The sequence below is a fragment of the Melopsittacus undulatus genome, chromosome 4 (genome assembly GCF_012275295.1).
Source record: "Melopsittacus undulatus isolate bMelUnd1 chromosome 4, bMelUnd1.mat.Z, whole genome shotgun sequence".
NCBI classification, from domain to species: Eukaryota; Metazoa; Chordata; class Aves; order Psittaciformes; family Psittaculidae; genus Melopsittacus; species Melopsittacus undulatus.
Window position 1 is genome coordinate 2,065,709 of NC_047530.1, and position 26,632 is coordinate 2,092,340.

At 59.7% G+C, this 26,632-nt stretch overlaps 4 protein-coding genes across 4 annotated transcripts; 1 reads left to right on the forward strand and 3 right to left on the reverse strand.

The window, feature by feature from the left end:
• Positions 1-1,756: 1,756 nt before the first annotated feature.
• On the forward strand, positions 1,757-13,048 carry SYT7 (synaptotagmin 7). Its single transcript, XM_034061514.1, has 8 exons — positions 1,757-2,374; positions 4,404-4,529; positions 6,989-7,124; positions 7,563-7,833; positions 8,235-8,404; positions 9,003-9,117; positions 9,211-9,410; positions 10,882-13,048. Exons 1-8 carry the CDS (start codon positions 1,803-1,805, stop codon positions 10,984-10,986), a joined length of 1,695 nt encoding a protein of 564 aa, XP_033917405.1. The 5' UTR covers positions 1,757-1,802; the 3' UTR covers positions 10,987-13,048.
• Positions 13,049-16,472: 3,424 nt separating this feature from the next.
• Positions 16,473-17,333, reverse strand: LRRC10B (leucine rich repeat containing 10B). The gene has a single exon (XM_034062280.1). The coding sequence runs from the start codon at positions 17,331-17,333 to the stop codon at positions 16,473-16,475; it is 861 nt and encodes a 286-aa protein (XP_033918171.1).
• Positions 17,334-20,120: 2,787 nt separating this feature from the next.
• SAXO4 (stabilizer of axonemal microtubules 4) lies at positions 20,121-22,734 on the reverse strand. The gene is made up of 7 exons (XM_034062287.1): positions 22,192-22,734; positions 21,881-22,104; positions 20,977-21,086; positions 20,842-20,892; positions 20,667-20,753; positions 20,320-20,572; positions 20,121-20,239 (listed from the first exon to the last, which is right to left on the reverse strand). Exons 1-7 carry the CDS (start codon positions 22,227-22,229, stop codon positions 20,121-20,123), a joined length of 882 nt encoding a protein of 293 aa, XP_033918178.1. The 5' UTR covers positions 22,230-22,734.
• Positions 22,735-22,835: 101 nt separating this feature from the next.
• On the reverse strand, positions 22,836-24,860 carry SDHAF2 (succinate dehydrogenase complex assembly factor 2). Its single transcript, XM_034062289.1, has 3 exons — positions 24,553-24,860; positions 23,199-23,308; positions 22,836-23,080 (listed from the first exon to the last, which is right to left on the reverse strand). Exons 1-3 carry the CDS (start codon positions 24,858-24,860, stop codon positions 22,941-22,943), a joined length of 558 nt encoding a protein of 185 aa, XP_033918180.1. The 3' UTR covers positions 22,836-22,940.
• Positions 24,861-26,632: the final 1,772 nt, after the last annotated feature.

Genomic DNA, 26,632 nt, shown 5'->3' on the forward strand with positions numbered 1-26,632 from the left:
TACAGGGCGCAGGCAGGTTGTACAGGGTGCAGGCAGGTTGTACAGGGCGCAGGCAGGTTGTACAGGGTGCAGGCAGGTTGTACAGGGTGCAGGCAGGGTGTGCAGTGTGCAGGCAGGTTGTACAGGGCGCAGGCAGGTTGTACAAGGTGCAGGCAGGTTGTACAGGGTGCAGGCAGGTTGTACAGGGTGCAGGCAGGTTGTACAGGCTGCAGGCAGGTTGTACAGGGTGCAGGCAGGGTGTGCAGGGTGCAGGCAGGTTGTACAGTGTGCAGGCAGGATGTGCAGCATGCAGGCAGGTTGTTCAGGGCGCAGGCAGGTTGTGCAGGGTGCAGGCAGGTTGTACAGGCTGCAGGCAGTTTGTACAGTGTGCAGGCAGGTTGTACAGGGCGCAGGCAGGTTGTACAGGGTGCAGGCAGGTTGTACAGGATGCAGGCAGGTTGTACAGGATGCAGGCAGGTTGTACAGGATGCAGGCAGGTTGTACAGGATGCAGGCAGGTTGTACAGGGTGCAGGCAGCTTGTACAGGGTGCAGGCAGGTTGTACAGCGTGCAGGCAGGTTGTACAGGGTGCAGGCAGGTTGTACAGGGCACAGGCAGGTTGTACAGGGTGCAGGCAGGTTGTACAGTGTGCAGGCAGGGTGTGCAGGGCGCAGGCAGGTTGTACAGGGCGCAGGCAGGTTGTACAGGGTACAGGCAGGTTGTACAGGGCGCAGGCAGGGCGCAGGCAGGGTGTGCTGCCGCCTGGCACGGTGCTGGCAGGAGCTCTCTCCTCCGGCTGGCTCGGGGCCGAGAGGAGCCAGATTTAGTTTCCTGTGAGTGAGAGGTTGTAAATGGAACTAATTTGGGCTTTGGGAGGAAAGCAAAAGGAGGTCGGCGGCAGGCGCAGGGCGGGGGGGGGGGACACCCGGAGCAGTGCCCGGGTCCTGTCCCACTGCCTTCAGCCCTTCCATGGGGCTGGATCCATCCCAGCTCTCAGCTCCTCTCACCCCCTCCCTCCTCTCTCCCTTTCTCTCCCTTTTCGCTCTTTCTTCCCTTCTATTTTTTATGTTGTAAGCTCTTTATCCTGCCCCCCCCCCCCCCCCCCCCCCCCACCTCTGCCCCCCGCTGCTGGCAATGCTCGACGGCTTCACCACCATGCAGGGACTGTGGTTGGCTCCGTGGCTATTGCTGGAGATGGGGCCAGGCCTGGTGTGGTCCTGGGGGCTTTGGCCAGGCTGGATGGATTCCCCCCCTCTCCCTTTGCTCTCACAGCCACGAGCTTTGCAGGCTGCTGTGGGCATCAGCACCGTGCCTGGCTGCATGGGCCATGCCACGCATGTGCTGCATGGCCAGCGATGGGCACCGCCGCTTCCTGCGCCTGCTATTCCCTTTCCAGCAGCCAAATGAACCCTTTCCACGCAGGGCTGGGCTTCCCTGCTCTCCCTATCCCACTGGGGCCGCGTCTGCATCACCCCCATCCCACTATTGGAGCACTGGGAGCGTGGCTGGACCCTAACCAGGGTCCCTCACCGCTGGGGAGCTTGCTGGCTCGTCCCCACCACGGGTGTCTCGACCCTCTCCATCACTGTGGGACCCCATTTGACACAGTGCCATGGGATGGGTGATGCTGAGACCCAGCGGGTGCTGGGCTGGGAGGGATGGAGCCGGGGATGGGGACGGCAGCACGTGAGCGGGCGCCACGGGACTCGCCTTCCACGCAGCAGCCCTAATTACTCAGCTGGCAGATGAGGAAGGTGCCTGCTGCTGCACGGCAGGCACGGGAGAGGGAGGGCACCCAGCACCATCACCCCCATCACCAGCGACATGGCAGCGGTGCGACAGCGCCGGGCCAGCGGCGAGCCGGGGCGCAGGGGCAGAAGGACCGGTGGCTGCATCCGCTGGGCGCTGCCGGAGCGCTCCCTGCGCTGGGGCATCTTCTCTCTAACTCTCTTCTTTTCCTTCCTCCAATTCTACCCCTTCACCTTCTTCTCCTTTCTCTCCTCTCCTCTGCCCTTCCTCTCCCTAAGTTTCGAGGACTCCACCTTGTCCACAGCCACTACCCTTGAGTATATCCCCACCTCAGCAGGCGACCCCAAATGCCAGAGGCCCCGCACGCTCATGCGCCAGCAAAGTCTGCAGCAGCCCCTCAGCCAGCACCAGCGCTCCAACCACAGCCAGCCCACCACCAGCCAGAGCCTGGGCCAGCTCCAGGCTCACAGCGGCTCCACAGCCGGCACCGGCACCAACCGCGGCTCCCGGGGGGGCCAGGCTCGCCCCGGCATCGCCGCCGGCTCCAAGCATCCGACGGCCGGCGGCCGGAGCCGCTCCAATCCCGGCAGCTGGGACCATGTGGTGGGGCAGATCCGCAACCGCGGCTTGGACATGAAGTCCTTCCTGTAAGTGTGCGCTCCTCTGCTCTCCCCTCGGCTTTGCTCTCTCCATTGCTGTCTTTTGCTTGCCCTTTTGCTCTCTTCATGGCTCTCCCCGTGGCGTTCTCCTCTGCTCCCTGTTCTGCCCCCCTTCACATTCTTCTCTCTCCTCTGCTCTCCCAATTGCTCTCTATTCTCCTCTCCCCTCTCCACTTCCTTCTCTTCCTCTCCTCTTCTGTCTCCTCTTCCTTCTATTGCTTTGCCTCTCCTCCTTTTCCTCCTCCTTTCCTTCTCCTTTTCCTTCTCCTTTCCTTCTCCTCCACCTTTTCTTCTCCTTCTCCTTCCCCTCCTCTTTCTCCTCCTTCTCCTTCTGCTTCTCCTTCTTTCTCCTTCTCTCTCCTTCTCCTTCTCCTTCTCCTTCCCTTCTTCTCCTTCTCTTCTCCTTCTCTTTCTCCGTCTCTGTCTCCTTCTCCTTCTCTTCTTCTCCTTCTTCTCTTCTCCTTCTCCTTCACCTTCTCCTTCTCCTACTTTCTACGTCTCTGTCTCCTTCTCCTCTCCTCTCCGCTGCATTCTCCTCTGCTCTCTCCTCTGCTCAGCCAGCTCCTCCTCAGGGAACCACTACCCATGGCCATCGGGAAGAGCCGGCTCCCTCCATCCCCATCCCAGCTCACCCACCCTGGGGGCTCAGGGATAGACCCCTCACCCTCCCCAACTTCCTTTGCCCTCTGGCTTTGCTGCCCATCACTCTCCATGTCAGGTCTCCTTTGGTCCTCAGGGAGGGCAGGGATGCTCCAGCCCATGGGACAGCCACTGCTGTTGTCCCCAAGAAGTGTCATTGCCCCAAGGAGGAATGAAGGGGATCAACCATAGTGATGGTGCCCCCCGTGCAGGGGTGAGCATCTGTTCAGCCCCGATATCGAGCTGCTGCAGTCGTGTGGTCTTTAATCTGGCTTAACCCTATCTCCTGTATCAGCGCTGCCTCTCAGCCCTCAAGCACTGAGGGCTAATCTGAGTCCCGTGCTGTGACCACATCCCAGCACATGACACTGTCAATCCTGCATGGAGACAGCTCCCCCCCCCACAGCATCCCCCTGCTCCCCCTTGGCCTCCGTTTGCCACCCAGCGCCCCAGGAAAGGGATTGCTGAGGTCCTGGATGTGCTTCCCACAGGCCAATACTGCTTGAGGTAGGGGGCACAGGTCTGATCCTGCTCAGTGCAGCACCTTCTGCACCAGGGTTAGGTGGGAAAGGCCCTAAGAGACACAAATTTGGCTGCCCACCCCACTCCTGCCTCCACAGGCAGCAATGGAGATGTTGAACCCCCCCCCCCCATCCTCACCACCAGCCAGCCAGTGCTTCCCAGCTCTTCCCAATGCCAGCTCTGCCTTCTCCCACAAGAAGCCCCATTTGCCAGCTTCCCAATGTGATGTGGCTCATTCGCCATCCCTAGAGTCGCATTCCCCCTGTTTCCTGGTGTTGGATCCCAGCCTTTATGGCTGGGATGGGAGCAAGAGCCACAGAGCTGCAATGTACCGACCCAGCATGCCACTTCCCAGCGGAGGAGCTGCTTCCATTCACCAGAGCTGCTTCCCAAAGCTTTCACTTTGCTTTTGCTCTTTATCCTGCTATCACCATAACATAAATGTGGTTACAGGCCCGGGGAGGCTGTGCCAGCAGTGCCAGAGACAGGCAAAGAGCCTCAGCCATGGCACTGCCACCTCCTCCTCCCTGGAAGGATGCTGGCACCTCGCTCCTGTTGCTCTATCCCTATCCCCAGCCCCTCTGGGCATCATCTTCCCCTCCTCGGCAGCACTTTGGCATCCTCCCTGCCTGGACCAGTGGAGGAGCAGGGTGGTGGTGGTACCCATGTGTCCCAGGAGCTGGCACCTTTCTCCCCACAGCCCTCTGCGCCCATCACCTCCAGCGGGCAGAGCCGGGGTCCCTTTGCCATCGGGGGACCCCGGTGCGCCAGCGGCTCCTGCCTGTTCTCTGCCTGATGCTGTGTTCTCCTCTTTCTCTTTCTCTCTCTCCCGCTGCCTGCGGGGATGCCTGGGCAGGGAAGGCCGGATGGTGGTGTTATCCCTGGTTTTGGGACTCTCAGAGCAAGATGACTTTGCCAATATCCCCGACCTGCAACCCGCTGGGACGCAGCCGAACCAGCCGAACGCTCAGGGGGACAAGAGGTATGAGCGAGGACGAGGGCAGTCCCGCAGGAGGAGACCAGGGCCTCACGCAGGGTGGAGGAGGAGGAGGAGGAGGAGGCTGGAGCGCCAAGGTTGGAGCGGCACAGGCTGGCCCCAGCGGGCACCGGCACGTCTGCAGCTCTCGCCCCCCGGCACCCGTGGTTCTGCCTTTGGAGCAGCGGCACCGAGAGGACCCCCCCCTTAATCCCTTCCTCCTCCCTCCCTGCCCTTCCTCTCCTGCCGTCCCCACCTCCAGCCCTCCCATCCCGGCTGCATGCTGGGGGGGTTATGGGGGGGCACACGTCGGGAGCGGGGACACACGGATGGGATGCTCCCGATGATGCCGCATCCCATCCTAATGCATGTCCGGTCCATCGCGCCGTTTGCAGCCCGCTGTGGGGCTGGCAGCGCCCTGAGGGATGTGCGGACATCCCTGCAGTGCATTGTGCTCATCCCTTCGAGCCCCAGCGCTCAACCAAGGGCAGAGCAAGCGCAACAGGCTGGGGACGGGGGGGACACACACGCGTTACCCCCCTTCTCCCTCCAAGCAAGCTGCGCCTCCGCCTGCTCCTGCCTTCTCGGGGTGCCAAAGGCTCCGCACCACATCTGGCACCGGCACCGGCAGGAGCAGAGGGGCCCTGTGCTGCCGGGAGCGGGTGTTAATCCCCTCTCGGGAGCGGGGAGGAGGTGTGAAGCCGGCGGCTTCTGCCTCCCCGTGTGCTCGCCGTGGGGATGAACTGGCACCGTTCTCGCCCAGCGCCTATTTTTACCCTGCACCCGCTTGGGTTCGCTCCATCTCTTCGCACTTCCCTGTGCCGGGCCCGTGCTGCCTGCCCGCTGCTGGGTGATGGATGGGCACGGGGGAGCCTGCGTGGTGGTGGGGACCGCAGCAAGACCCTGCTCCCTGCTTCCCCCGGCTCGCTGCTCCCACAGCCCCATCCCGGCGCATGCATGGCATCCACATCCATCCCCTGCTCCCTGTTCCCCTGCATCCTATGGGACATGGGGGGGGGGGGGGGGGCTCAGCCGGCATCGCCTTCACCCTCCGCTCCTTCCTGCCCACCCGGTGCTGCCGACCCCTCGCTCTTCCACCCCAAAACGTCTCCTCCATCCCTACTTCTCAGCCTCTTCCTTCCAGCCCATCCCCGGCGGCTCCAGTCCCGATCCAAGGCTCGGCTCCTGTCCCGGCGACCAAGCAACCTCTGTCCGTCCGTCCGTCCGTCCACCCCCCCGCTCCTCTCTCCCCATTCCCTCCCTGCAGGCCAGCAGCGGATGATGCTTCTCCTCCTTCTCTTGCTCTTTCCTTGCTCTTTCTCTCTTGCTGGCCTCGACCTCCGCTGGCACCCGGTGCGCCCACCCCGGCACCCACCGCTCCACCGGCGCCTCTCGCCCAGCGGCTCCCACCACCAGCTCCTCTGCTTCCATTTGCCCTCTGGTTTTAACCTGGTTTTACCTCCCCAGCTACCTCGGGCTCTCCGGTCCTCCCTTGGTGCCGTCCCAGTGGGGCAGCTGAACCGCGTGTGTGTGTGTGAGAGGGTGTCCCCCCCAATGCTGCCATCCCCATCACCCCCAGGTCCCCCTTCTGCATCTCCATCAGTGTGTGTGTGTGTGTCTGCGTGTGCTTGGCGTGTCCCAGTGGCATGATGGTGGCTTTGTGACCCTGTGGGGCCGTGCTGGGGCTGTGTGTACCCCAGCATCGTGTCTCGGCTCGGGATGGGTGCAGCGTGGGGTGCTGTCTGTGTGCACGTACCCTCCCACTGCACTATGGGGCCACCCAGTGCTGCCCCATCCCTGTTGTCCCTGTGCATCGTGGCAGTGTGGCCTCGGTGGGTGCCTCCATTGCTGCTCTGTCTGTGTGCTCCTGGCTCTCCACCTTCCCTATGGGATCTTCCCTCCCTGGCACCGTGTCCATTGTCCCACAACCAGCCAGGAGCCACAGCCCCTATAGAGCCAGGGCACTGGCCCTGACTGTGGGGCACAAGGGGGCTCTATGGCAGACGGACAAGGGGTGGTTGGCACCGGGTGCTGAGCACCCAACGCAGCATGAAGCACCCATGTGTCAGCTACACTGGACCTCACCAGGGTGGAAATGGGCTGTGTGAGGTGCAGACAGGGACCGGGTGGCCACACAGCTGAGTGGCTGCCCCAGTATCACCATGGGTTCTGCTGATGCTGGGGGAGACATGGGCACCGTGGGACCTTCTGTTGTGCTCTGAGGTGATGTGCGCAGGTCTTAGGGCATGAACTGGCAGCAGCACAGGCAGAACCAGCTGCCTGCACCATCCAGGATGTGGGGATGCTGGTGGCACACGGCCACCGGTGCCGGGTATCCCTGCATCCCAGCCCTGCATCCCAGCCCAGTGCAGCATCCGCTGGGAGAGGGTACCCAGGGAGCCCCTCACTGTCTCACCCTCGGCTCTCAGCCCCTCTCCTCTGAGTCCCTGCCTCTCTTTCCCCAGGTTACCGGCCGGTGGCAAGGCAGTGACCACAACACCGGTGCCAGGGCAGCCGCCGCACGATGAGTCCGACCGCAAGACGGAGCCTCGCTCCTCCGTCTCCGACCTGGTCAACTCCCTGACCAGCGAGATGCTCATGGTGGGTGATGGGGAGCGATGGGGATGGGCTCCCCATGGTTGTAGCCCTGGCTGGGTACCATAGGGGTGTCTTCTCGCATCCCTCTGTGTCCATCCGGTGCCATAAGCAGTGGCACATCCCTGCCACAACCGAGGTGATGCAGCCATCCCCCCCGGGCCAAGCATGATGAAGCAGTGATGGAGATGTGAGGGATGGATGTCAGCAGGAATCTGGCTAATTGGCACTTCCCATCCTTGGGATGTGTGGCACAGAGCCAGGAGTCATTGGAAGTGATGCTGGCGACAGGGAGCTGGTTGTGAAGCTGATGCCCAGTGACAGCTCGCAGGGTTGGAGGTTGGGTGCTGGTGTAGAGGTGCTGAACCAGGGGGGGAAAAGGATGTTCAGGCCCCATTGATGGTCCCAATGAGCTCATTGCCCTTCTCCCCTTCATCACCACAGCTCTCTCCGGGCTCCGAGGACGACGAGGCCCATGATGGCATCAGCAGGGAGAACCTGGGCCGCATCCAGTTCAGTGTTGGCTACAACTTCCAGGAGTCCACCCTGACCGTGAAGATCATGAAGGCACAAGAGCTGCCGGCCAAGGACTTCAGCGGCACCAGCGACCCCTTTGTCAAGATCTACCTGCTCCCCGACAAGAAGCACAAGCTGGAGACCAAGGTGAAGAGGAAGAACCTCAACCCGCATTGGAATGAGACCTTCCTCTTCGAAGGTAGGGGTTGGGATGGACTGGGATGGACTGGGATGGGTTGGGATGGACTGGGATGGGAGCAGAAGGGTGGTGGGACCCTATTGCCTCCCTCCTTGGCTGGAGCCGCATGGCTTGAGCCACCAATATGATGGCTATCAGTGATGAGATGGGTTGGCCAAGCTATCAAAGCCATATTGGAGGTGTTTGCTCTGCATATAAGGGACGTATGTGGGGGCTCCTTCTTCCCCCATCAAGCACCCATGGGTGGGTGCATACATGGGAATCCATCCACCACCACTCACACCATGGGCTGCTCCCTCGTGTCAACATCTCCCCATGGACACAAGGAAGAGCAGCGCCTGCATTGGGTGCTCATTGGCATGACCATGATGGCTCTTCCTCCCCTTCCATCTCCGGCACAGGGTTCCCCTATGAGAAGGTGGTGCAGCGGGTGCTGTACCTCCAGGTCCTGGACTACGACCGCTTCAGCCGCAACGACCCCATTGGGGAGGTGTCCATCCCCCTCAACAAGGTGGATCTCACCCAGATGCAGACCTTCTGGAAGGACCTGAAGCCCTGCAGTGATGGCAGTGTAAGGCTCAGCTCCCCCCCCAAAACATGGGCACTGGCCCCAAGGGGGGGTCCCTCCTGTTCCTGGGGTGTCCCAATGGGACCAGCACCCTCTTGCTACCCCAATGGGGACTTTTCTGCCTTGTTTTGGTGTCCATTGGAGAGGTTTCTCATCCCAAATCTTTAAGTTATTAAGTTGCCAGAGCATCTCATTTTGGGTCAAAACAAGCCGTTTTGGCTAGATCTAAAATACTCCAGAGTGTCTCATTTTGGGTCAAAACAAGCCGTTTTGGCTAGATCTAAAATAGTCCAGAATACCTCATTTTGGGTCAAAACAAGCCATTTTGGCTAGATCTAAAATAGTCCAGAGCATCTCATTTTGGGTCAAAACAAGCTGTTTTGAGTAGATCTAAAAGGAAAGCTGCCTCCAGCAAGACCACAAAATGTCCCACTGGGAATGGCCCCGTTTCCTCCTGCCCTGATTTCTCTGTGGCCCCAAACCCTCCCCTTGGGACAGCTCTGGAAGGGGGGTTCCCATCTCAGCACCCCAGTGGGACACGGGGTGCTCTGGGTGCCCTATCAATGAGCACCCAACCTAAGGTCCTCTGTGGGTCCCATAGGGAAGCCGTGGGGAGCTGCTGCTGTCGCTGTGCTACAACCCCTCAGCCAACTCCATCGTGGTGAACATCATCAAAGCACGGAACCTCAAAGCCATGGACATCGGGGGCACGTCAGGTAGAGCTCCACCTCCCACCCCATTGGGTACTATTGCTCCATGCCAGGGCAGCAATGAGAGCATCTCCTGTTGTGTGTGTCCCCCCATTCCAGACCCCTATGTGAAGGTTTGGCTGATGTACAAGGACAAGCGGGTGGAGAAGAAGAAGACGGTGGTGATGAAACGGTGCCTGAACCCCGTCTTCAATGAGTCCTTTGCCTTTGACATCCCCACGGAGCGGCTGCGGGAGACCACCATTGTCATCACCGTCATGGACAAGGACAGGCTGAGCCGCAACGATGTCATTGGCAAGGTGGGGGTCCCATGGCATGGGGCTGGGGTGGAGGGTCCTCTGCAAGGGGGGCAGATGGGGGACAAGAGGGTCCCTGCTTGGTGGTGTCGGCTCAGGCTGAGGAAGAAGGTGAAGTGTGGTGGGGTTGGCTTGTGTTGGGTTTGCATGGTCAACTCTGGGCCTGGTTATGGTGGGTAGTGGCAAGGACTCATCTGGCATGAAGGGGGTGGAACTGGGTGATCTTAAGGTCCTTTCCAAGCCAAGACATTCGATGGTTCTAGGAGCATTGAGGTGATGGGGATCCATCCAACACGGATGGAGCCCCATGCCCATGGCCTGTGCCATGGTGAGATTCAACCTGCTTAAGTCTACTTATAGCAAGGCACAAATTGAAGCTTCCTATGGCTCCTGTGTGCCTTGGTGGGTTCATCACCAGACAGATCCCAACCTCCAACCACACACTGGGATTACCCATCACTTCCCAATGATAGGAAGGGAGGAATTCCCCCCCTCTGGATTTGATGCAGTTAAACCCATTGAGCTCACTGCTCCTTAGAGTAGTGATGGCAAAAGAGAGCTGATGATCCCCCAGTGCAGTGCTGTCAGCAAGGAAATGTGGAGATCGGGATGAACCTGGGAAGGGGGGATGGAATGGTGGGATGCTGGAGATGGACTGGAATGCCCCCATTGGGAGCATCACTGGTGGCATGAGCATGACTGTGCCATCAGGATGGATGGATCAATGATAGGCAGATGGATGGATGGATGGATGATGGAGGGATCAATGATAGGTGGATGGATGGATGGATGGATCAATGATGGATGGATGGATGGATGGATGGATGGATGGACGGATGGATGGATGGATGATGGATGGATGATGGATGGATGGATCAATGACAGGTGGATGGATGGATAGATGGATGGATGGATCAATGATAGGCAGATGGATGGATGGATGGATGATGGAGGGATCAATGATAGGTGGATGGATGGATGGATGGATCAATGATGGATGGATGGATGGATGGATGGATGGATGGATGGACGGATGGATGGATGGATGATGGATGGATGATGGATGGATGGATCAATGACAGGTGGATGGATGGATAGATGGATGGATGGATCAATGATAGGCAGATGGATGGATGGATGGATGGATGGATGGACAGCCAGTGCCCATGATGCCAGCACACTGCATTAAGCTGCTGGGAGCACTGCAGCATTAGAGCAACACAGTGATGCTGATGCTGAGGTCCAAGCCCTTCATGCCCTGGCCAACCCACCAGAACCAGTACCGGGCTGATGGCTTCTGATGGCACAATCAGCAGCAAGTTCCTCTCCAGGTGACAGCCGCAGGGAGGCCTCAGCACACGTGGTTTTCCATGTCACCATATGGAAAACATATGGATAAACACTTAGGGAGCAGGATGGGATTGGAGGCTCCCATAGCGGAGCCATGGCTCCAAGTCCTTCCTGTCCCCCCCAGATCTACCTGTCCTGGAAGAGCGGCCCCGGGGAGGTGAAGCACTGGAAGGACATGATCGCCCGTCCCCGGCAGGCAGTGGCACAGTGGCACCAGCTGAAGGCCTGAGCATCCCCCCCAACCCAGGACTGTGGGGCCGGGGGTGTCCCCCCCATTCCCAGCGCCCATCACCCCTCCTCAGGGCTCCCAGTTGGGAGCTGAGGCACCAGCAGGACAGCTCATGGGGACCCTGCGGTAGGAGGGGGATGGAGCCCACCAGCCCCTTTGCTTCCACCTCATCCCAGCACTGGGGTACCCAGGACCCCCCCATCCCCATCCCCATCCCACCACTGGGCAGGACTTCAATGAGTGCTTCCAGCCCCGCTCCCTGGGAGCCCCTCTGCCCCTTCCCAGCCTCATACCCCCCCCCATTGCAGGGGGCCAGGCAAGAGGGGTCCCCCCATTCCCTTCCAGCTCAATAGAACCTCTCCGAGCCGTCAGCGTCGCCTGAGCGGGGCCATGGAATCCCCCCTCTTCCATTGCCCTTCCTCATCCTCACCGCCCCCCCCAAGCCCCCAATGGGGTGGGATGGGGAAGGTGGGGGGCACCCATGGGAGGGGGTAACCCCATTCCCAGGCCAGGCGCGGGCTCCTGGGATCGGAAGCCATGACACAGTTCGATAGCCAAAGCAGGCTCGTTTGTGCACTGCCTTTAGCTGGGGTTGATGCTTTACCTCCGTCCATGGGCTCAGTAGGGGCAGGAGGTCGAGAACCCCATCCTGGGGCTCACCCCACTGCGTGGGGACCACCCCCCTGCCCCATATCCTGCCCCCAACCCAGCTTCTTTCACCCCACGTTACCCCCAACCCTGGGCTTGTCCCCATAGGGCTGGGCAGGGGACTGGCCTCGACCCATGGGGTGGTACCCACAAAGGGATGCTGAGCCCCAGAGCATCCCCTTCCAGCCAGGCTGACCCCCATGAGCCCTATGCCCAGCACTGGGGTCCGTGGGGATAAGGGATGGAGCAAGTGCCATTGTCCCCATCCTGGGTAGGTGGCATTCCTTGGGTCAGCCAGCCTGGCAGGAGCAGTGCCAGCATCTCCCATTGGGATTCATGTGCCAGATCCCTGCCAGCTCCCTGGGGCTGAGGCTATGGGAGCCCCATGGGGTACAGGGGTTTGGGGGTGACAGTGGTGTCACCCGATGGTGGTGGGCTCCCCATGGGGGGCCATGGGTGCTGGCAGGACCCCAGCAGCACTGGGTATGATGTGACAGCACCCACAGCAGCAGGATGGGAGACGTGGGTGCTGTCACCTCCACAGCCATCTCAGGTAGGGCACAGCCACCCATGGGCACCCAGAGCGAGCCCATTGTCCCAGAGCCACCCCTCCTGGACAGGGAGGACCCCAATCCTCAGTCTTCCCATGCCCCTCCAAAGGCATCCATGGGGAGGACACTGATCCCCCCCCTTGGGTACCACCGAGGCCACATCTGGGGTGCTGCCAACAGCCTGGTTACAGCCCATGAGAGTGCATCACCCCATCACCATCACCCCTGCATCACAGTGGGGCCCAGCACCCAGTGCCACCCCACCGGGCACAGGGTGATGGAGGGGGGCACCCACTGAACCCCATGGTGCTCCATAGGGGAGCCTGCATCCAGAACCCCCCCAAAACCTCCTTGGGGTACCTGGCTGCTTGTTCCTTCTCCTACCAAGGGGGACATCCCTGTCGCATCCCATGGGGACCACGATGGCAGCGGGACCATCTTCAGCAGGTCCCAAAGTCCTTCTTTTTGGTGATTTTGGACAATCTGGAGAGAAGTCATAATCCTGCTCCGCAGTAATAACGATGCTTTTAGGGCCAGTTGTGTTTTTAGCCCATTCTCTTTTCTTTTTACCCCTAAAAAGAAGAGGTTGACAGGGCTGGGATGGGGATGGAGCCACGCTGGGTGCTCACCCATCACCTCTCAGCCACCCCGCTCCTCCAGGAAGGATTCCATGGGGTGTGTGTGTATGGGGGGTGGGGGGGGTGCTTTGTGTGTTCTAACCCTAGAGCTCGTAGCCGTTCTCTTGTTCAGGTCTCTCTCTTCTTCATGTGATGGTGACATCCAACTGGTGTGTAAAATACAGCAAAACGGGCCAAATGAGGCAAAACCACAGTGCAAAAAGAGACATTAAACCCAAGAGAAGCGATGCCACCCGCTGATGGGGGGGGGGGGGGATCGCTGGTTGCCCCCCATGCCAATGGCAGCAGCAGGAGCCGGGTGGCACTGGGGGAGCTGGGGGTGAGGGCTTGGGATGAAGGCTCTTTTTGGGGAGCGGGGCCCCTCGTTTTCTGGAGGCAGCCCCTGTTCCCAGTAATAAAGGACAGTCGGGAAGCGCCAGTGGCTCGGCTATGGGGGGGTGTGGGGGTACTGCTGGTGTTAAGTGTTCTTGCCCAGCGCTGAGCATCCCTCCAAGTGTTGAGCATCCCCCCACGAGCACTGAGCATCCTTCTGCATCACCAAGCATCTCTTTGATATTGAGCATCCTTCCCCAGCACTGAGCATCCCCCAATATCAGGTACCCTGCCCTCAAGCACTGAGCATCCCTTCAGCATCAAGCATTCTTCCCCAGCACTGAGCATCCCTTCAAGCACCAAATGCCCCCCTCAAGCATCCCTCCAAGCACCAAGCATCCCCCAACATAGAGCATTCCTCCCCCCAATGCCTTTGGCACTGAAGTATCCTCCAGCACCAAGAATCCCCCCCAAGCACTGAGCATCCCTCCACCCTGTGCACCCCCTGTGCAAGGGGGGGAAGGATAAAGCAGGATATACCCAAGGACCCCCTGTTGAAGAGGATACATGCTGGGGGTGAAGCACCTCAAAAAGAGAGGACCAGGACAGCCCCAATCCCAGAGCATCCCCATGGGCTCCAGGATGTCTCTTGCAAGCCCTAAAGCTGCCTAACCCACCTGCATGGACTTAAGGCTGGGCCTGCTAATGAGAGCAGCCAATGAGGGCAATTAATGTGGGTTTATTAAGAGGGACCAGCAGGGGTTGTGTTGGGATGCAGTTCCTGCTTTGGCTTGGGGCCCCACTGTGGGCTTTGGGGCCCTAAAGAGTGGGGACAGTGCTGGTACCCCAAAGACAGCAGCCTAAGGGTGAGTGCTGGGTCCGTGGGGTGTGATGTGTGTGGTGGGGACTGGAATGCACCTCTGGGATGAGAGATAGAGGCTGGGAATGGTGTCCTGTATGGAGGGATGCTGGTTGGGGAGGCAGGGGATGTGCCAGGAGCTGGCTGCCACCACTCAGGCTCAAGTGCCTGTGTTAAATAATTCACTGAACACTGGTCTTGAATAAGTAAGAGAAACTCCAGACACGGGAAGGCAGCGGAGCCAGGCTCTGTGTGCCCTCTGCATCTGCCTTTCCTTAGTGTTAGAGGTGATAGAAAGGGACAACTCCATCCCTTTGCCAGCTCCTGCATCCCGATGCTTCCACCCTGCTGCTTTGGGCTCTGCTTTGCACCAATCCTGGACACTTTGGCACTACCAAGCTATAGATGGCATCAATGCCACCGAGCCTGGGCTTGTTTTAGCACGCTGCATCCTTGAACACAGGGAAGAGCATCCACACTTGGCCTGGTGCCACGATCCCGGTGCTCCTGTTGCATGGAGCCAGCCCCATTCCTGAGCCTCTTCCTTTGTGTTTTCTGGGAGCAGATGGAAATAGCAGCGTGATCCCAGCTGCGCTGAGGCCATGAGCTGTTGTACATGGGGATGGGGAGTGGGCAGGGATATATATAGAGACAGACGTATGGATGATGCACTGCATGCACCAGCATCCCCAAGGTACTTGTGTGTAGCAGGAATGGGTGAGGTTCCTGCTGATTGCAGCAGCTCCTGTAGTGCCTGGACACAGACCTTGCTCTTTTCCCAAGCCAGAGGGTGAAAACTGAGGCTGGAATAGTGGGAAGAGGCTGGAATAGTGGGAAGAGGCCACAGGGATGCAGGGATCCCCCTTCCCATGGGTCAGAGCTTCTGGATCTGGCTGCAGGGACAGGCTGGTGGCACCAAGGCCACCTTTACCCTTGCCTTGCAAACAGGGACTGCTTGATAAGGAGCTGCATGGAGCTGGTGGGAGCAGGAGGGATGTGGAATGGAGGAATTCCCATCTTATAGCTGGAGCTTGGAGTCTCTGCCAACACCAGCGCTCCATGGAGGGATGCACCCCAGGATCTATGGCATGACCCTAATGGCTAGGAGCCCCTCATTGCTGTGTCAGCACCCCAGGGTGCCACACATGGGGCTGCCCCGTGCCCACTCCCACTCACAGCAGTGAAGGTTGCTTGGATGGCAACAGGGCCCAAGTGCCTGTATCTGTCCCTGTATGGAGACCTGGATTTGGGGGTAAGACCTGCCAGTTCCAGCATCCTGAAGTGGGATTGGGATCGGGGCCACCTCCCTGCTGGGAAGTCAGGGGCTCCATCAGCCTCTGCTGCCGGAGGGGCTGGCACCAACCTGGATGCGGCTGCACCAGCACATCCGAAATAGCTGTGGTTGCACCACAGAGCAGGCAGGGAGGGGAAGAGCAGGGCAGCATCCATCCCATCGGCATGGGAGAGGATGTGGTGGGAGCATTGGCTGCCTCCCAGCCACCAACCCCAAACCCCTGTGATCAACAGCGGATACATGGTCTGGAACCTCCAGCCCTCCCAATGGGGCCGGTGTGGCTGTGGCTTGGAGAGAGGCAGAGGGAAGCAGAACTCCCTTCAATGCCAGCAACAAGAGGGGCTCCTGCACAAGGAGGGGTTGCTGTATTCCAGGTGCATCCTAAATAGACCCTATCCCCCAGAACAGCCCCATCCCCTGCCTCTCACACCAGGTTTCCTTGGGTTTCTGCTTTTTATTGCTTCTGTTTGGTACAAAGAGCACCCGGGGAAGGGAAGAGGAAGGTTTGGTCCCCATTTTGGGACAGACAGAGCCAGAGCTGGGGCTCCTTTTCCTATACTGAGGTAAATCCCTTTCCAGGCTTAAGGCAGGCCCAGGAGGAGCCCAGCAGGGAGTTCTCTCTCCCCCATCCCCATTCCAGCAGCAGGATGAGGGACTGGGGGTGAAAAGGGGTCCATGTCCTTGCTCTCCAGCCTTGCTGCTCTTCGCGTTGATGGGGTCCACGCAGATCGGATGCAGACAGCGCTGCTTTTCCTGTCCTGCCCCATAGAGCTGGGGGCAAAGGATACCCATGGGGGTGTTGGGGTGGCTGCAGAAGGTCCCCACATCCATGGGGACGCCCATCTCTCAGCAGCACTGTGCTGCCCACCAGGACCTCCCCAGCAGGCAGGTGAGGTCCATTGGGTCACCCATCAGGGCAGATGGCTGCTTCCCCCCTCCTAGGCACCCTGTGGTTAATGGGATGCTCCAAGGTGTGCTTATGGATCCCAGTGTAGATCCATGAGACAGCTCTTTGCTGTCCCAGCCGGGAGATGCTGATGCTGGGGCTATTTCCTTTCCATGGAGCCCATGAGGTTCCTTCTTCCCCAGCCCCAGCTGGGAGGTGCTGGTCCTTGGGACCCTGCCCGAGGCTCCGCATCCCTCAGTGATGCTTCCCTATGGGTGTCTGGCTGCAGCGCTTCGGCTCACGTTTCTCCTGGGGAGCCGGGCAGGGCTTCGGATCCATCCTCCCCATCCTCCGGGAGCAGTGACCCATCCCGTGGGGCCACCGGTGGGGCCTCGGTGCCTTCCTCCTCCTCTTCCTCCTGGCGCTGGAGGCTCTCCAGGCGCTCCTGCCTCGCTTCCATGAACTCCTGCGCCCCGTTCCCCACCAGCCTCACGGCATCCCCGACGGGGGGCGGCCGGAGCACGGGGTTGTGGTCATAGGAGAAGAGTCGCAGAGCTCCGAGGCCGCTCAGGTCTGGGAAGCGGCTGATGCGGTTCCGATCCAGGTCGAGCACCCGGAGCTGCCCCATCCGCAGCAGCACAGGGGGGAACTCCTCGAAGCGGTTCCCGTAGAGCCACAGCCCCCGGAGCTCGGCCATGCGGGGCAGCGCCGAGGGCAGCCGGGCCAAGCGGTTGTCCCCCAGCTGCAGGCTGCGGAGCTCGGGCAGCCGCAGGAGGGCTCGGGGGAAGCGGGCGAGGAAGTTGCCCTCCAGCCAGAGGCAGCGCAGGCTCTGCAGGCGGCTGAAGGCAGACGGCAGCCCCTGGAGCCCATTGCGGCCCAGGTAGAGATACGCTAAGCGGGGCAAGCGGCAGAGCGCCTCGGGCACCTCCATCAGCTCGTTGCCGTCCAGGGCCAGCGTGCGGAGGTGCCGGAGCGCAGCCAGCTCGGGGGGCACGTCCCGCAGCCCCGCTCCGCTCAGGTAAAGCTTCCGCAGCCCCCGTTGGGCCCACAGAGCGGCCGGGACCCGACCGGACCGCACCGGCAGCCGCTGCTCGGCCCCGTCCGGGCCCTCGGCCACGGCTACCGGAGCCCCGCGGCCCGAGGAGCCGCCGGTGCCCATCGCAACGACGGCAACGCCGTCGTCATGGCAACGGGAGGAGGCCAATGGGAAGGAGGGGATGCCTGCGCTGAGGACACGCCCTCCCACCTGGGATGCCACGCCCCCTACGGGCCCTGCCTGTACTTCTCTGTGCCAGCATCGCGCTGCCTGTACCTGTGCCACCATTGCCCTGCCTGTACCTCATCCTGTGCCACCCTTGCTCTGCCCTGCCTGTCCCCTGCCTCTCCCTGCCTGTACCTCACCCTGCCTCACCCTTGCTCTGCCTGTGCCTTTCTTGTACCCCATTGTGCACCACCATTGCTCTGTCACACCCTGCCTGTACCTCGCCCTGTGTCACCCTTGCTCTGCCCTGCCTGTGCCTTTCTTGTACCCCATTGTGCTCCACCATTGCTCTGTCGCATCCTGCCTGTACCCTGCCTTACCTGTGCCCTGTGCCGCTGTTGATTTGCCCTGCCTGTCCCCTGACTCTCCCTGCCTGTACCTCACCCTGCCCCACCACTGCTCTGCCCTACCCGTGCCCTTCTTGTACCCCATGGTGCACCACCATTGCTGTCACCTCCTGCCTGTACCTCACCCTGTGCCACCACTGCTCTGCCCTGCCTGTCCCCTGCCTCTACCTCACCCTGCCCCACCACTGCTCTGCCCTACCCGTGCCCTTCTTGTACCCCATTCTCCGCCACCATTGCTCTCTCATGCCCTGCCTGTGCCCTGCCTTACCTGTGCCCTGCCTGTACCTCACCCTGTGCCACCACTGCTCTGCCCTGCCTGTGCCTTTCTTGTACCCCATTGTGCGCCATTGCTCTGTCGCATCCTCCCTGTGCCCTGCCTTACCTGTGCCCTGCTTGTACCTCACCCTGTGCCACTGTTGATTTGCCCTGCCTGTCCCCTGCCTCTCCCTGCCTGTACCTCCTCCTGCCTCATCATTGCTCTGCCCTGCCTGTGCCTTTCTTGTACCCCATGGTGCACCACCATTGCTGTCGCATCCTGCCTGTACCCTGCCTTACCTGTGCCCCGCCTGTACCTCACCCTGTGCCACTGTTGATTTGTCCTGTCTGTCCCCTGCCTCTACCTCACCATGCCCCACCATTGCTCTGCCCTGCCTGTGCCTTTCTTGTACCCCATTGTGCACCACCATTGCTCTGTCATGTCCTGCCTGTACCTCACCCTGTGCCACCATTGCTCTGCCCTGCCTGTCCCCTGCCTCTCCCTGCCTGTACCTCATCCTGCCCCACCATTGCTCTGCCCTGCCTGTGCCTTTCTTGTACCCCATTGTGCACCACCACTGCTCTGTCGCGTCCTGCCTGTACCTCACCCTGTGTCACTGTTGATTTGCCCTGCCTGTCCCCTGCCTCTCCCTGCCTGTACCTCGCCCTGCCCCACCACTGCTCTGCCCTGCCTGTGCCTTTCTTGTACCCCATTGTGCACCACCATTGCTCTGTAGCACCCTGCCTGTACTCTGCCTTACCTGTGCCCCGCCTGTACCTCACCCTGTGCCACTGCTGATTTGCCCTGCCTGTGCCTTTCCTCTACCTCACCCTGCCTCATCCTTGCTCTGCCCTGCCTGTGCCCTTCTTGTACCCCATTCTCCACCACCATTGCTCTGTCGCATCCTGCCTGTACCTTACCCTGTGCCACTGCTGATTTGCCCTGTCTGTCCCCTGCCTCTCCCTGCCTGTACCTCACCCTGCCCCACCACTGCTCTGCCCTGCCTGTGCCTTTCTTGTACCCCATTGTGCACCACCATTGCTGTCGCGTCCTGCCTGTACCCTGCCTTACCTGTGCCCTGCCTGTACCTCACCCTGTGCCACTGCTGATTTGCCCTGCCTGTCCCCTGCCTCTCCCTGCCTGTACCTCGCCCTGCCCCACTATTGCTCTGCCCTGCCTGTGCCCTTCTTGTACCCCATTGTGCACCACCATTGCTGTCGCGTCCTGCCTGTACCTCACCCTGTGCCACCATTGCTCTGCCCTGCCTGTCCCCTGCCTCTCCCTGCCTGTACCTCATCCTGCCCCACCATTGCTCTGCCCTGCCTGTGCCCTTCTTGTACCCCATTGTGCACCACCATTGCTCTGTCACGCCCTGCCTGTGCCCTGCCTGTACCTCACCCTGCCCTGCCTGTGCTCTGCCTCACTCCTGCCTGTCCCCACCCCAGGCAGCAGCAGCACCTTGCTCCCCTCTCCTAGCTCCCTGCCCATCATCTGCCCCTTCCCCTGTTGGGTCCCTCCATCAGGCTCAGCACCTCCCTGGGTACCGGGCTATAGGGGGGTCCTTCTATCATCACCCACATCCCCTGGCACCCACTGCACCCCCTCGGTGCCCCTTCCCACCCGATGAAGCCTCGTTAGTGCCCCATGGCCATGGAGGGCAGGGATGAAGCCCACAAGTGACAACCCCATGGCATAGCCGCCACCTTCCTCCTCCTCCTCCTCCTCTCGCTGCCCACCCCAGCCAGCCCTGCCTGCTTTTCCCTGCCTGAAATCAGCTGTGTCATCCCAAAGGCAGCTCGGATAAGCTGGGCTCATACAGCCCTCCAGTGGCTGTCGGCCAGACAGCACCCCCAGTTCCTCCCCCAAATCCTCCTGCTCACCTTTGGGGTGCAGGCAGCCCCCCATATGATGCCTGTGGGCAGCCTCGACCCCTCCATAGGGGTGACAAAGCCAGTGGTGTTATGCCCAAGAAGGTTGCTTTGCAGTCTTTATTCCTCCATATGGGAAGAAAGGGAACTTCCAGGGATTTGGGGATCCCCAATGGAGCTGGGGTTACCCCCAAGGCTGGGGCAATGGGGGGCATCACATCAGGAGGTGGCCAATGACATCCCCCAGCCCAGTGGGGTGGTTGTTGGTGCTGAAGCCACTGGGACGCGGGGGCTGGATTCCACCAATGGGTCTTGCTATCCAGGCATCCCTGGCTGGAATATCACGGATGGGGTGGTAAGGCTGGAAACCCCCCTTTGGAGGCTGCAAACCCCCATGGCCACCCCAAACTCACCTGGAGCTTCAGGGGATGGGGTTAGGCAGCGGGTCACATATTGGCCATAGTTAGTGGTGTACCCTGATGGTTCCTGTGGGATGGAGGCAAGTTGGGAACGCGTTCCCATGGGATGAGGATGGGGATAGGGATGGGACCATGCACCCACCATCCTGCCAGGAGCCTGCTGCCCCAGCAGCCTGGCCTGGGTCTCTCGGGTTGCCTCCAGCCCTCGGGATACGAGGGATGCTGAGGGTCCCAGCGTGGGCAAGACCTGAGTAGGGACAACGGGTGAGGATGAGAAGGACACAAAGGGATGGGGATGGACAATGGGATGGGATCGGACAATGGGATGGGATCCTGCTCACCACTGTGCCCAGGCAGCTCCGTCCCTCCCGGGTGAAGCCACTGCCTCGCTCGGAGCCTGGTGGCAGCCTTGGAAGGGGCTCATTGCCCTGCAGGAGGATGGAAGGGGATGGGGGTGATGGGGATGACACCTCAGTGGGGTGTCCCCTCCTCACCCCATCCCTTCGCCCCACTTACGTGGCTGTGCACAGGGGGCAGGTAATCCCTTGTGGTGAGGCTGACGCCGAGCTGTGGGGGAGAAGAAGTGTCCCATGGGGTGCAAATGGGGTGGAGGGGACTGGGAGGGAGACAAGTGTCCCATTGGGTGCTTACAGGCTGGCTCTGCCGGATCGGCAGAGGTGGCAGGCAGGAGTTGGTCCTCTTGGTGGCTTTGGTGAAGATCAATGGCTCCTTGGTGCCAAGGGTGACCTTCTCCAGGATAGCTGTGGGGAGCAGGAGGGCAGGGAGGGAGTCCCATTGTCTCCAGTCCTGGCCCCAACCCTGTCCATGCCATGGCATTACCTGGTGTCATAGGGCCTAGGGACCCTGCGTTTGGGGATGCACAGGGATGGGTGATACAGGTCAGGGGGTCCCCAAACCCTCCTGGGGGGTCAAAGATCCACCAATGCCCCAAAACACCCTAAAGTTGGAGCTGGCCTTGGGACCACTGGCACCCCAAAACTCTCTTGGTGATGGAGCTGGTCCTGGAACCACCAACACCTCAAATCCCCAAGAGGATGGAGCTGACCCCAAGATGACCAGCACCCCAAAACCCTCTTGGTGATGGAGCTGGTCCTGGAACCACCAACACCTCAAATCCCCACTGGGATGGAGCTGACCCCAGGACCATGAACACCCCCAAACCCTCTTGTGGATGGAGCTGGCCCTGCAACCATCAGCACTCCAAAACCATCTTGGTGATGGAGCTGACCCTGGTACCATCAACACCCCAAAACCATCTTGGTGATGGAGCTGGCTCTGGGACCATCAACACCCCAAAACCCTCTTGGTGATGGAGCTGGCCCTGGTACCATCAACACCCCAAAACCATCTTGGTGATGGAGCTGGCCCTGGTACCATCAACACCCCAAAACCATCTTGGTGATGGAGCTGGCCCTGGTACCATCAACACCCCAAAACCATCTTGTTGATGGAGCTGGCCCTGGTACCATCAACACCCCAAAACCCTTTTGGTGATGGAGCTTATCCAGAGACCACCAGCACCCCGAATGCATACCTGGCTGGAGACCAGTGCTGTGGCTATCTCTTAGTCTGGGCTGGCTCTGGTGGGACCTCATGTGCTGGGGACTCACCATCCCCACACGGAGGCAGGAAGGGGGGTACTCCTGCAGGTCCCTATTCTGTGGCTGGTGCATGTGCCGGGGCAGGACGCTCCTGCCATTGGGAAGCCAGAGGGGCTTGAAGTGCTCAGCAGTGGTGCTCATGGCATCCCGGCCGTGGCTGCAGTGGGAAGCCACATGGATGTGATGGAGCAGCCCCAAAACTTGTCCTCTTTGTCCCCCCCAACCCATAGCCAAAGGTACCTACCCCTCTAATACACTGTGTGGGCGCAGCAGGCAGGGCATGGCTGAGTGGTTGTTGGTCACGTAGCCAGTGCCTGTGTGGTGGCCAAGTTGGGGATGGAAGCCTGGGTGACAGCAGGGAAAGAGGGATGAGCTTTGGGAATGAGCCCACCCCACTTTTAGGGAAGGTTTTGGGCCCCCCTACCATGAGCCACGGTGTAGTTTGTGCCATACAAGTCCATGAGGTCAGAGCTCCCCTCGGTGAGTGCCTTCTCCGAAGGGGACACAGTGTCCAGCTCCACAGACGGCAGCTCAGTGAGGCCATAGACAAAGGGACGGGCATCCTCCATGGTGGAGCTCTTCCAGAGAGCAGCTCCCTGCCTGACCAGCAAGCTTGGAGCCTATGGAATGCTCCTGTGGAAGGGGATGCTATGATGGGGACTGTGTCTCCTAGTAACGGCTCTGCCACAGAGTGTCACCGTTGCATGGGTTCTGCTGTCACCGTGATACCCCACAGAGGGCACCAGGGAGCAGGAAACCCCAATCCCACCTCCCCCAGGTCCCCCCAGCAGGGGTTTCAAAGGGACAGGAGGCAGCAATGAGCTGGCACATGGAATTCCATCACCTCCCTCCTGAACGCTGCCAAAGAGCAGAGCCCTGAGCTCACAGTGCAGTGGGAGCAGCCATGGCTTTATTCAGCATGAGCTGAGAGTCCGAAGCAGCTGCTGGAGGAGGAAGAGGAGGAGGATGAGGGCCCCAGGGGGGGCAGCAGCATCACTGTTGTGAATGGGGGGGCTCAAAGAGGTACTCCAGGTCCGGCTGCCGCAGCCTCTGCTCCCTGTTCTTGTTCTTGGCGAAGTCCCGCAGCTTGGCCATCACCTCGCTCTCAAACTCTGCTGGGGTGGGCTTTGCTTCTGGGGTACAGAGAGGAAAGGGCAGTAAAGGAAGGGCTGTGTCCTGTCCCCAGGCACCCACACTCCTCCCACCCGCGATGGGATGGGCAGGGCAGGGCAGGGGGGAGCTGATCCCTACCTGTGGCCCAGTAGTAGATGTCCCAGTCGTTACTGGGCTCGTTGATGAGGCGGTCGTAGAGGTTGAGCTGGTGCTCACTCATGTGGTGCAGGTTCTCCTTTGCAAAGAGGCTGCAGAGAGGAGGGGTGAGGATGCATTGGGATGACTGGAAGAAGAGCCAAGTTGGCAGCCAGCACCCAACACGGTGCCAGAAGACATGAAGGAGCTGGGCCAAAGGACCTCATCTCCATTAAACACTCCTCAAGTCCCAAAGCACAGCTGGCTGTGCCTTGTCTGTACATCCCAAAGGATTGCATACATCCTTCCCAAAGGATTACATACATCCCTCCCAAAGGATTACACACATCCTTCCCAAAGGATTACATACATCCTTCCCAAAGGATTACACACATCCTTCCCAAAGGATTACATACATCCTTCCCAAAGGATTACATACATCCTTCCCAAAGGATTTTGGCTCAAACATCAGCCAGGAGGTCCCTTACATGCCTCTGGCTCTGCCCCATCCTGTCCTGCAGCACTGGTCACTGCATCCAGCATGGACCAGAGCAAAGCTCTTGCAGTGATTTGTCCCACAGGTCAGCAGCCATCCTCCAAGCCATATCACATCTCCTGAGGTTGGATTCCAGCTGCGCACTGAGCTCCCCACCAAACACCTTCCTACAATGCTCAGGGCTCTTCATGGAATCCTGGAATCAGTTGGGTTGGAAAAGACCTTTAGGATCATCCAGTCCAACCATTCCCTAGCACCGACCCATGGCACTGAGGCCGTGTCTATGGGGTGTGTGAGCACTTGCAGGGCCGGTGCCTGCAGCCCTGCCCTGGGCAGCCTGTTCCAATGCCTGAGCACCCTCTGGGGCAGGAATTGTTCCTCAGCTCCATCTAAACCTGCCCTGGTGCAGCTCGAGGCCGTTTCCTCTTGTCCCATCCCTTGTTCCTTGGGAGCAGAGCCCAGCCCCTCCTGGCTCCATCCTCCTCTCAGTCACTCGTATGGAGCCATCAGGTCCCCCCTGAGCCTTCTCTTCTCCATCTGAACCCTGCAGCTCCCTCAGCCCTTCCCCATCTCTTGTGCTCCAGGCCCTGCTCCAGCTCCATTGCCCTTCTTTGGCCCCATCCAGCCCCTCTTAGGGTGAGGGGCCCAGAGCTGAGCACAGGATTGGAGCTGCAGCCTCAATCAGTGTCAATGTTACCTAAAAGCCTTCATGGAGCTCACCTCAAGCAGCTTTGCCCCCTTAGCTCTCCAGGGCTGATGTTCTCCCATCCCAGCCCTGTGTGCAGGGCACAAACTGTCAGGGCAGAGTATGGGGACACAGACACAAGGAGCAGGGATGCAGGACCAGCACCCACCACTCACCTGAGCAGGATGCAGTTCTCCAGCATCCCCCTCTTGCGGCTCTCATACAGCAGCCGGGCCCTCTTGGTCTCCAGAGGCTCATCCGGACGCTCCTGCCATGGGGGCAATGGGATCTCCAGTACATCCTTCCCGGATTCCGATGGTGAATCCCCTCTGTAGCCGCGCTGCAGCAGCCCTGGGGCCAGGCTCCGGCGGCACAGAGCCCCCATGGGCAGGGAGCAGAGCTGTGAGAGGGACAGGGATGGGGCAGGGGACGTCAGGCCTGGCACACACAGACCCCACAAAGCACTGCTGGCTACGACCCCCATCCCATACCCCCCCCGATCCTGCTGCTCCCATCACCTCCCATGTAATTCCCCAGACTCCGCTGTCCCCAGTCCCCCATTTATAACCCTTCAGAACCTCTTGCCCCCCCCATCTCCCATATAATCACCCCCATCCTACATACTTTCCTTCAGACCCCCTATATAACCCTCCCAGACACTCTTACCCCCCAACCCTCCATATAATGCCCTAAATGCTGCCCCTGACCCCCCATCTGTAACCTCCTGCCCCCCCAATCCCCCATATAACCCCCAGATACTGCCCTCGATGCCCTCATATAACCCCTCCCAGCCCCTCCTGCTCCATCCCACCTTATAAAGCCCCTCTTCCCCCCCCGACCTCCATTGAACCCCTCCCAGACACTGCTGACCTCGAAGCCTCCATCTAGGACACCCCAGACTCCCTTACCTCCCCCATATAAACTCCCCAAATGCTGCCTCCAGTCCCCCCCAACCCTGCTGGTCCCAACCCCCCCCGTACCCTGTTGTCCCTAAACCCTTACCCCCCATATAACCCCCTATATACTGCCCCTGACCCCCATCTAGAACCCCATAGACCCTGCTGCCCCCCCTAAACCCCAATATAACCCCGTAGACCCTGCTGCCCCCCCTAAACCCCAATATAACCCCTGAGACCCTGCTGCTCCACCAACCCCCCAAATGCTGTGGCCCAGACCATCCATAGCCCCGCAGACCCTCCTGCCCCCCCAAGCTCCTGCATCACCCCCCCAGATCCTGCAGTCCTTGATCCCCCATATAAGCCCCCAAACCCTTTTGCCCCCCACCCAACCAACCATATAACCCCACACAGAAACCGCCAGACCCTCCATATAACCCCACAGATAACCCTCCATATAAACCTCCATATAACCCCACATATAACCTTCCATATAACCCCACATATAACCTTCCATATAATCCTCCATATAACCCCACATGTAACCTTCCATATAACCCCCCATATAACCTCACATATAACCCCACATATAACCCCCCATATAACCTCACATATAACCTTCCATATAACCCTTCATATAACCCCACATATAACCCTCCCTATAACCTCACATATAACCCCACATATAATCCTCCATATAACCCCACATATAATCTTTCATACAACCCCACATACACACATACAAAACTCCCTATAACCCCACATAGAACCTTCCATATAACTCTCCATATAACCCCATATATAACCTTCCATATAACCCTCCATATAACCCCATATATAACCCTACATATAACCTTCCATATAACCCCACATATAACCCTCCCTATAACCTCACATATAACCCCACATATAATCCTCCATATAACCCCACATATAATCTTTCATACAACCCCACATACACACATACAAAACTCCCTATAACCCCACATAGAACCTTCCATATAACCCTCCATATAACCCCATATATAACCTTCCATATAACCCTCCATATAACCCCATATATAACCCTACATATAACCTTCCATATAACCCCACATATAACCCTACATATAACCTTCCATATAACCTCCCCAGACCCTCCCCCCCCATCCCCTACAGAACCTCCCCAGACTCTCACACCCCCCAACCACCCATAGACCTCTCCATATAACACACACACCCCAAACACAGGACCCTCAGCCCCATTTATACCCCCCCCCCGCTATCCCCAGCCCCATATAACCCTGACCCCCCGATCCCCCCCACACCCCACAGGCCTCCCTTTACCCCCTCCCCTCACCCTGCCGGCCGCCATGTCTCC

Excerpts from the sequence above, each read along its gene's own strand:
- SYT7 (XM_034061514.1), top strand. The coding sequence starts at position 1,803 with ATGGCAGCGGTGCGACAGCGCCGGGCCAGCGGCGAGCCGGGGCGCAGG. Across the intron at positions 2,375-4,403 it reads TTGGACATGAAGTCCTTCCT|GGAAGGCCGGATGGTGGTGT; the intron begins GTAAGTGTGCGC and ends ATGCCTGGGCAG. Across the intron at positions 7,125-7,562 it reads TGACCAGCGAGATGCTCATG|CTCTCTCCGGGCTCCGAGGA; the intron begins GTGGGTGATGGG and ends TCATCACCACAG.
- LRRC10B (XM_034062280.1), bottom strand. The coding sequence starts at position 17,333 with ATGGGCACCGGCGGCTCCTCGGGCCGCGGGGCTCCGGTAGCCGTGGCC.
- SAXO4 (XM_034062287.1), bottom strand. The coding sequence starts at position 22,229 with ATGCCCTGCCTGCTGCGCCCACACAGTGTATTAGAGGG. Across the intron at positions 22,105-22,191 it reads CCACACAGTGTATTAGAGGG|CCACGGCCGGGATGCCATGA; the intron begins GTAGGTACCTTT and ends TTCCCACTGCAG. Across the intron at positions 20,893-20,976 it reads CGATCCGGCAGAGCCAGCCT|CTCGGCGTCAGCCTCACCAC; the intron begins GTAAGCACCCAA and ends TCTCCCCCACAG.
- SDHAF2 (XM_034062289.1), bottom strand. The coding sequence starts at position 24,860 with ATGGGGGTCGTAGCCAGCAGTGCTTTGTGGGGTCTGTGTGTGCCAGGC. Across the intron at positions 23,309-24,552 it reads GAGAACTGCATCCTGCTCAG|CCTCTTTGCAAAGGAGAACC; the intron begins GTGAGTGGTGGG and ends TCCTCTCTGCAG. Across the intron at positions 23,081-23,198 it reads CATCTACTACTGGGCCACAG|AAGCAAAGCCCACCCCAGCA; the intron begins GTAGGGATCAGC and ends TCTGTACCCCAG.